We start from the raw sequence: 9,786 nt of genomic DNA, 5'->3' as shown, positions 1-9,786 counted from the left end.
CTTCGCTGGAACTATCGAATTTACAGGGGTGATTGCCTCGTCCCGTCCTTTGTGAGATCCCCATCTGCACCCTAATACTCCGCAACTCATGTAAGATATCCCGATCTAAAATCCTTCCCCTTAATTCGTTTACGCTTTCATCCCCACGCCTCCTTCCGTGTTCGTATCTTAAAATTTGATTTTCATATCTCGCCTCTATTAGTAATCTCCTCAGATCTCTCTGCCGATCATATCCTTCTTGCAGCCTCCTCTGTGTTCTTTCTTTTTTATCTCGTTCGTCTTCTTCCTCGTGATTTTCATAAGGGTCGTATCTTCAGCGTGAGATCCTCCTTGGAGACGAGATGGTTATCGCTTCCGAACTCGTATCTCCTTCTTGCAACTTTCCAATCACCATCTTATTGCCGCGTTCGTAATCTTGTTGTGTCGCCTGACCTCCTTGGTTTGCCGTTCCAGCCTGCTTCTCAGGTTCGTATCTTACTCGTCTTTCCTCCCGACGGGTTTCCTCACTCGGTTCTTCTGGTGTCATGCTCTCGTCAACAACATCCTTTCCCATTTCTTCTCGGGTCGCTCCCTTTTTCGTGATAGCCCCAGCTTTCATGATTTGGAGAGGTTCCTCCATGAGTTCAACATCTTCACTCGTCTTACCTTTTCGCCGGCTTGCGGTGCTTTCCCCATCTGCAACTGATGCATTCTCTTTCATTTCTGCTCTCCGTATTTCCAACCGATTGCTCCTTCTTACCACCGTTAGAGGTTTCGCTCGCCCTGCTCTTCTTTCCATCATTCGACCCTTATTTAGTATTTATCAACCACTTATCTGCCTGCCGTTTCACCGATATTCTCTTTCAGATCTCAGATCCTGGACGTGAGCAAACTGCAAAATCTATGAAACGCCATTGTGTACAGCAACTCGCCTAGATCTTAAGATATCACGACTTTGAAACGACTTCAGCTTTTCTCAACTCTTAGATGAGGATAAATACTCAATCTAAGTCCCTGTTTCTAGCGCCAAAATGTAAATACTGGAAATCAAGTAGCACACCCAAGTAAGAAAAGAAACAGATCTAAGACATGATAAATGTTTTGGATAAGAAATTCTTTATTGATTAACCACTCCAAGTAATGAAAAATACAAGTTCTTGATTACAAGGAAACCCTAATCTCCCACTCTAAGCAAAGCTCTGTCCTCTCCCAAGAATCCGACTTCTCATACATTGCCCAAGGCCCCCTATTTATAGACTAGTCGACCCTAATGGCGTACAACTCATTTTACTTCGTATGGATCTCGTGGAGATGCTTTATACTTCGCCCATATCATTTTCCATAAAGTTTTCCCCTTTCTTTCGCTGACAACTTTGGGTGTTTGTAGGGACATTTGTCTATTTTCTTGCTCCATAATTTACTAACTTCGCCAATTATCTTTTCAAGCAAGTAACCTTATTTCGCCAACCATTATTTCGTGGCTGGTGTCTTGTTGGGTACTCCAACTTGATTCGTTTGTGTTTTAGATTCCTTATGCGAGATACTTCGTTTTAGGATGCTTCCTCTTCGTGCTTCGTGTTCTTAGTTGGTGGCGAGGTAATTCTGACATTTGATTTGACAAGTCACTGACCGGGATCTTTGAGTGAGATTCTTCAGTCCTATTTCGTGCCTTCCTGTGCGGCCACTTGGCGAGCCTATTTTGTGTACTTATATTTTCTATCAAAGTACCACATGTCGAGTATGGTATTTTGGTATCTACACAATCCACATTTGTATTACGACCCAATTTGAAACACCAGATTTTATTCCTATCTAAAAGCGATTGTCGCATCACATGGATAAAGTTTTACATTGTAAAGTGCTGATTGAGCTCTAAACATCCAACATGAAATACGCATCAACAACCCAAATTTGGTTTCGGAAGTTTGTAAACTGAATTTAGTTGTTTAATCCATTTTTCAAATTTGCATCTACGTCAACTATTATGACTAAAAGTTTGCAGTTTGCAACATCACCCACAAAATCTCTTTCGACTATTAAAGATTGTCTTTAAACGTTATTATGTAGAAACACTTATTAACCATCAAATCAAATATAAGATTGTGTGTGCATGTCTGAGTGAAAAGGAGGACCAAGGAATGATGTGTGCAACCGTTTTTACACTATTATTTATGTTTTATAAGTGTAACTAGACGTTACATTTATATGTGCATATGAAAACAGCGAACTACAAGAATTTTTGATAATAAAAAGAAATTTTTTATGACTTTCATTAAAGGTATCAAATTACTAGCATTCTTTTGAGCGGATTCAAACAAAAAATTGTCAGGGCTTACGGCAAACATAGTGACTTATTTATGAGATTTTTTGTATCATCCTCCATAATTTTTTTATTTTTTTTCTTCGATAGTCGAATCCCCTTTCGGTTCCCAATGTTTTCTTCAGTTATAATTATTGGGTTGAGTATCCCTCTTAAGTGCCTCCTTTTTAATGAACTTTCTACTTAATAGATCAAAAGCAAAAAAAATGTAACTGAATGTATTCATATGCAAGTGCAAGTTTATTGTTAGGTAAACAGTGAGGCAAGTTTCTTCTATTACGGAATGAAAACTTAAACAATATGAGTGTGTCAATCAATTACAAATTGGGATTTAGACTAATTCCTATGGGATAGATATCTAGCAGTTAGATTGGCCATCCACGTCATCTAGGCAACCTCCTAAGTCATATGGTATTGCTAATCTAGCAGCGAAGCGCTAAATAGAACAGCGCAGAACGCTGAATGGTTCAGCGTCACATGAATTTATTTTCTAAACAACTAATTATTATCATTTCACTCTCCTTCTTTTTCCTCTCTCTCTCCCTCTTTCTCATCTCTCTCCCTTTTTTCCTCTCTCCATCGTGTTCTCCCTTTATTTCCCCTCTCTCTCTCTCTCTTTTTCCTCTCTCTTCATCACATTCTTTCTAAAAGTTTAATAAAAAATATAGAGCGCTCAATGGTTCAGCGTTTATGTCACCTTTTCAACGCTGAATGATTCAGCGTTTCAATCTCGCTGATAATTGGACTGCGAGCAGTTATTAGGAGAGAGAAGTATCAAAAAGTAGTATTAATTTTTTTTCGACACTTTTTTCTTGTTTTACAACACTTTTTAGCCGTTCTAGCAGTTCAATCAAGCCCATAGAGATTAGCTTTACAAACATTAATAGTTTGAACATTGCAGTCAATTTCTCATCAGAATTAACCCGTGTTTCCTTTAACCGTTCTTTTCTTCTCATTTACTACTTCAAAAAATAGATCATTTCTCTCTAACATTTAATTGATAATGTTCTAGAGAAGCGCAAGCTATCACTTCACAAACCAAATACCATGTTCATAACACAGATGGGGCCTTCCAGCTGCTGCTTTCACCTATTGCCATTTGATCATCATGGGTGATTTTTTTATTTTACATCTGATCAGTTCAATATCCTCTAGCACCTTAACTCTTGACATATTTAAGCAAAACACAGTCGGGCTCTAAGTTGTACGTTGAATATTTTTTTCCTCTTAATGGATGCAAACTAAACCTGCAAATTAAACGTAGCTTATACATGAGACATGTAAAACCGTTATTTTCTTATTTCTAACTTTTTAAATCACTTTATATTCATGTATGTCATGTCATACCCTGAATGTGAGAAATACAAGCCGATAAAGAGCTTCACCAGCATGCTACCCAGCTAGTTATTTCAGTTGTTTATAATGTTTCATTCACAGTTATATTGCATGATGTTGCTTTGAGTGCTTTTCATGTTCTTGGCGGACAAAATTTGATTATTTTTTGTTATTTCTTGATCTTAATGTGTTCTCTGTGATCAACAACATATTTCTTGTTTAATTTTTGAAATTAAAGAAATGAATGAACTTTTCCTAGTGACTTTTCCTAATGATCAAACAAAAAGAAAAAACTTTGATTGGGAGACAATTGTCGAGAACACGTATTGGAAGAGCTAAAATACACAGAAATTGATCTTCTTTGTCAAGTGAGAGCTCCTAAAATCTGAACCCGGAAGAACTAGAATAATATGGAAATTAAATTGGTTCTTATAAGTATCATGTAATTATGTACATTTGGCGGCGCAATCCAAACTAACAATTTTGCCGCTATTGCTAGTTTATAACATATATTCTAACATTTGAGCTATAGATCTGGCATCTTATCGACCTTCAACTGAGGTGAAAGTGACATTAATATTTGAGCAGTGATTTGGATTGAAACTTGGCTTATCTGATAATGCTGGGATAGTAAATCTATTGGTGCTGGGCGATAAGTTTCACTGCCAAGCATGAGATCCACTTCAGCCATGGTTGGCCTATCCATTGCGCTATTCTGAACACATAACAGGCCAATATGTACGCATTTTATGAATTCTAATGGAGAATACGAATCACCCAAAGCCTCATCGACAACCTCTGACCATTTGCCTTCATTCCAAAGTTTCCAAGTCTGAAACACAAAATTTAAATTATGTAAGCTAATACTTCATAATACATGTAATTTATTAAAAATTTGACGGATACAATGCAAATACTTACATGAAGTAGGAGGTTAAAGATTGTTCAGGATTTTCAAAGCTGTTATTTCTCTTAATGCTCAAAATTTCTAGTATCAACACTCCAAAACTAAAGACATCTGACTTTTCCAAAAAAGTGCCTCGCATTATATATTCGGGAGGCATGTAACCACTGCATTTGGTCGTAAATACACATGTTAATAGATAGATGAGAAAGACGATTTATTGAGATTTAAGAGGAAGATTAACATGGAGCTAGCTCACAATGTACCAACGACCCGGTTAGTATTAGCTATAATTTGATCAACACCAAATATTCGTGCCATTCCAAAATCTGAAATTTTAGGGGTCATGTTTCCATCCAATAGAATGTTACTGACTTTGAGATCTCTATGAATAACTCTTAAACGAGAATCACGGTGAAGGTAAAGAAGGCCTTTAGTTATCCCTCCAATGATGTTGAAGCGCTTATTCCAATCTAGCAGTGCTTTCTTATCTGGATCTGCCGTAATTGCAAACATCCTTGAATTAGCAGCGGTGGAAATTAGACTTGTGATAAATGTAAACATGAAAGCTAGTTTGAAAGATATTTTCAGAATGTTTCACATGCAAGGTCTGCATCCTTCAAGAGGATTTGATAGAAAACTAGAAAAGAAAAATATATACCAAATAGAAATGCATCCAGGCTTCCTTTGGGCATGTACTCATAAATTAACATGTTTTCTTCTCCTTCAACACAACAACCCAACAGTTTCACAAGGTTACGGTGTTGAAGTTTGGAGATCAATACAACTTCATTCTTGAACTCTTCAATACCCTGTCCAGAGTTTTTAGAAAGTCTTTTCACTGCTATTTCCTGCTCTCGTTTTGCAGTGTACCCTAAAATCCATCCTCCAACGAAACATACAAATGATTTCAGTTATCAATAATGCCCAATAAGTCGATCACTTTTGTTACAAGAATGGAACATATGTAAACTTACCTTGTAAACTGGTCCAAAACCTCCCTCTCCCAACTTATTGTCCAAGCAGAAGTTGTTTGTAGCATTGGCTAAACAAGCAAGGCTAAATATCTGTAATTCCTGAGTTTCTCCTTTTGTTTTACCATCATCAAACATGTTTGTACTTGGAGTGTCATTGTAGGTAGCCTTGGATTTTAACATATCAGTGAACATCCCTAGGAAGAAAGGAAAGAGATGATTAGACAGCATAAACATGACTAGGCTGAATTTGGTGGTGACACCCCTAGGAACAATGTTGTTTTGGATATGATGCAGTAAGAAGTACAATTAACTCTTTTATTAGCCTTGTTTTTCTTGAACGGACAAAGATATACTAAGACGCCCATGATAGTTGCCACCAAAATAAAAACAGGTACGATCTTCCAAATTAATGCCTTTCTCTTTCTGACTGAAAATTTTGAAGATGCGGTAAGCACAAATTCATTTTGCATGGGGCAAAAACATCATGATTGTAGATACCAAAGTTACGAATCGCCACGTGGACGCAGGAGAAGACACGAGTCATTCAAGGGAATCCTGCCGAAAGATTCTGCACTATTTCTCGAAGATCCTCGTCAGTGACTTGTCAAATCAAGTCAGGATCGTCATTATTGAATGACTGACGAAATGAAAACCATACGCGAGATAGTGTAATAAGGCGAAGTAACTCACTTGAAGGATCTAAGTTGTGAAAGATCAATCGGAGTATCCAGCAAGATACCATTCACGAAGTAAAGGTTGGCCAAATAAGGTTACTTGGCTAAGAAGGTAAATGGCGAAGTCAGTGAATTATGGAACAAGAAAAGAGACAGCTGTCCCGACAAACACCCGAAGTTTTCAGCGAAAGGAAGGGGAAAACTTCATCTGGACGAGGTATAAAGCATCTACACGAGATCCAGGCGAGGAAAAATGGGTTAATTGGTCTATAAATATGGGTCATTGGGAAATGTATAAGGGGTCAGATTCTTTGGTGAGGGAGAGCTCTGCTGAGAGAAAAAGAGAGATTAGGGTTTCCTTATACTCAAGAAATTTGTATTGTTCACTACTTAAAATGGTTAATCAATAAAGATCTTCTTATTCAAAACCTCTATCATGTCTTAGATCTATTTCTTCTCTTACTTGGGTGTGCTACTAGATTTCCAGTAGTTACATTTTGGCGTCCAGAAACATGGACTTAGATCGGGGATTCATCCTCATCTAAGAGTCTGAGAAATCTTGAAATTGCTTTTAAATTGTAGAAGTTAGAGATTTTGGCGAGTTGTTTTAAAATTAGGGTTTTCTAGATCTTGAACGATTCATTCTTAGGCAAGACTAGAAATCTAGGAGAGAGAGTGACCCTTGGGTATTGCAACTGAAGATTGAAGGCAAGAAATTAGTCGGAGGAGATCCAACCAAGAATCAGTTGATGGCCAGAACACCAAATCGAGCGAGGCACCTGATAGCGAGGAGGAGCAAGCGACTGGAGGCACGGAGAGAAGAAATGAAAGCAAGGGAATCAGTTGTAGATGGAGAAAGCATCGTAAGTCGGCGGAAAGGCAAAGCGGAGGAAGATGCTGAACTTACGAAGGAACCTGTCCAAATCAGGAAAGCTAGGGCTGTCGTAAAAAGATGAGCGAGACGGGAGAAAAAGAGAAAGTATTTTGTTGATGAGAGCACGACGTTGGAGGAACCGAATGAGGCATCCCGTTGGGAGAAAGGGCGAGCAAGGTACAGATCTGAGAAGCAAGATGGAACGGTAAAGCAAGGAGATCAGGTGACACGATAGGATTACAAGCGCGGCAACGAGGTGAAGATGGGGAACTTGCAAGAAGAAGATACAAGTTCAGAAGCGATAACAGCTTTGTCTCAATGAGGAAACGATCATGGGAAGGATACGAGAAAGACGGGAAAAGTGCAGAAGGAAGAACACAGAGAAAGAAGCTGCTAGAAGGATATGACCGGGAAAGAGACCTGAGGAGATTACTACTGGAGGCAAGGAGTGAAAATCTAAAGCTAAAATACGAAGAGAAAATGAGGCGCGAGGACGAAAATAAACGGAATAAGAGCGAAGGAAGCATTTACGAAGTAAGAAGAATAACTTTAGATCATGAGATCTTACGGGAGCTGCGAGGTATGAGAATAGATATGGGAGGCTCTCAAAGGGATATGAAAGCTCAACGGGCGAGGGAAGACGTGTCAATCGCACTGGCTCGTGGAAAACAAAGGGCACGAGGTGATAAGGCGAGGAGTTATGAGGAAACGAAACAAGGATTGAACGTGTTAGCATGGACCGAGATGAAACTCCCAGAACTCAATACAACTGTATAAAGGGTATGGGAGGAAGTCACATTGACCGAAGAAATCCCATCCCCACCAAATCTGGGAAGAGAGCCACAATCAGGGAAGAGGAATGATGAGTTTTGCCGATATCATCGCTTTCACGCCACCATACGAACAATTGTAGGAATTTCCGGAGGATCATACTTCGTCTCATTAAACAAGGAAAGCTCGCACACTACGTGGGAGATCAGAGACTGCCACCACCGCCGCAACACGACTATCATAGGAACCAGACAGAGACGCATCATATCGAAATAAACAAGGGAACGTGGATGTACGGCCTAACTTCATAGTACATTCGAAGGAAGAAATCCAAAATTTCCATGACAATGTACTCTCAAGAGTATACAAAAGGGACTACGAAGGAAATGAGATCATCTCTGTGGTGAAAAGAGAACCTATGGAGGCGTGGCAAAGGAGGGGTATCTCATTCTCAGCACGAGATGCACCAGAGGAAGGGTCGCACACGAACTCATTGGTCATCACCTTGGCTATTGGCGAATGCTCACGAGGAAAAGAGGTTCGAAGCGGTAAGGGAAAGATCTGGGATATGGACAAGGTCTTAGTAGACATGGGAAGCTCAGTAGACGTCTTTTTTATCATGCATTTAAGGCTTTGGGATATGACGATTTTGACATGATGCTTTCGGCGTACAATCTATACGGATTCAATGGGGCGGCAACAGAACCAAAGGATGAAATATGCATGAAGATTTTCGCGGGTGAGCTAGAAGTAGAAGTTACTGTCTGTGTGGTTGACGTGGAGACCCCAAATAATTCCCTCATGGGAAGGCCATGGATTCATGGAATAAAAGGGTTCGCATCGACTTACCACCAGGCGATAATATTCCAAATGCCAAGTGGAATTGGCGAGATAAAAGGAAATCGGGGAGACGCGAAGGATTGCGGCGAGAATGATATTGAAAACTACGAGGAAAGACTAAAAAGGAGGAAGGAAACAAGGAAGAGCATGCTGCAGTCAAAGAAGGAAAAAAAAACTAATGGTATACATGGAAAAGGCGAAAGAAGGGTGGGCCATACCCAGTGAGATACCAGAAAAAGAAGGAGAACCGGCTAAACAAGTGAGAGAGCCAATCCCAATGGGTGAACCAATCATGAACTTCGCAACTTAGATCCTTCACAAGATGCGAGGCATGCCAAAGATATGGGAAAAGGATAATGCCCCGTCCACCGTCTTGAATTATGTATTAAGTGTTTGGCCATTTTCCATGTGGGGGATAAATATCGTAGGACCATTCATAACGGGAACTAAGCAGAGGCGATATTTAATAGTGGCAACAGACTATTTCATGAAATGGGTGGAAGCTAAAGCCCTTCAGCACACGAGAGATGGAGATGTATACAATTTCATTCTAGAGCATATTATATGTAGATTCGGGATACCGGTTCTTATTGTTTCAGACAATGGAAATCAATTCGAAGGGGAGAATGTGAAAATTCTATTCAACGCTTTCAAGATTCAATCTGGGAAGTCGACTCCGTTATACCCGCGGAGTAATGGGAAAGCGGAGTCCACAAACAAGATCTTAGCGTCTACGTTGAAGAAGAAGTTGGAAGGTCACCGTAAAGGATGGTGTGAGCAGATCCCAAACGTGTTATGTTCATATAGAACCACTAGGCGAGATGCCACAGGAATGTCACCATTTTGTTTGACATATGGAATGGAGGAAGTCTTACCGGCCGAGGCCATTCTCCCGAAAACCAGGAGAGAAGCGTGGGAAAAGGGGCTAAACACCGATTTAATACTCGCAAAATTGGACGACCTCGAAGAAAACAGAGAAACTGCGTTACAACATATGACGAACTATCACCAAATATTGTCAAGAGAATATAATAAGAAAGTGAAGGAACGAAGTTTCATGCCAGGAGAGCTTGTGCTGCGAGAGATTCCACCATACCAAAATGGATCATGAG

At 39.7% G+C, this 9,786-nt stretch overlaps 1 protein-coding gene across 1 annotated transcript; it reads right to left on the bottom strand.

The window, feature by feature from the left end:
- Nucleotides 1–4,160: 4,160 nt before the first annotated feature.
- On the bottom strand, nucleotides 4,161–5,880 carry LOC113271986 (G-type lectin S-receptor-like serine/threonine-protein kinase B120). The gene is made up of 7 exons (XM_026521905.1): nucleotides 5,820–5,880; nucleotides 5,516–5,709; nucleotides 5,200–5,350; nucleotides 4,798–5,107; nucleotides 4,556–4,705; nucleotides 4,412–4,466; nucleotides 4,161–4,349 (listed from the first exon to the last, which is right to left on the bottom strand). The coding sequence occupies exons 1-7, from the start codon at nucleotides 5,878–5,880 to the stop codon at nucleotides 4,161–4,163; spliced, it is 1,110 nt and encodes a 369-aa protein (XP_026377690.1).
- Between the last annotated feature and the right edge of the window lie 3,906 nt (nucleotides 5,881–9,786).

Source organism: Papaver somniferum, chromosome 4 (genome assembly GCF_003573695.1).
Source record: "Papaver somniferum cultivar HN1 chromosome 4, ASM357369v1, whole genome shotgun sequence".
In the NCBI taxonomy this organism is placed as follows: Eukaryota; Viridiplantae; Streptophyta; class Magnoliopsida; order Ranunculales; family Papaveraceae; genus Papaver; species Papaver somniferum.
Note: the sequence above shows the minus strand (reverse complement) of the source record. Positions and strands in the feature narration are given on the sequence as shown.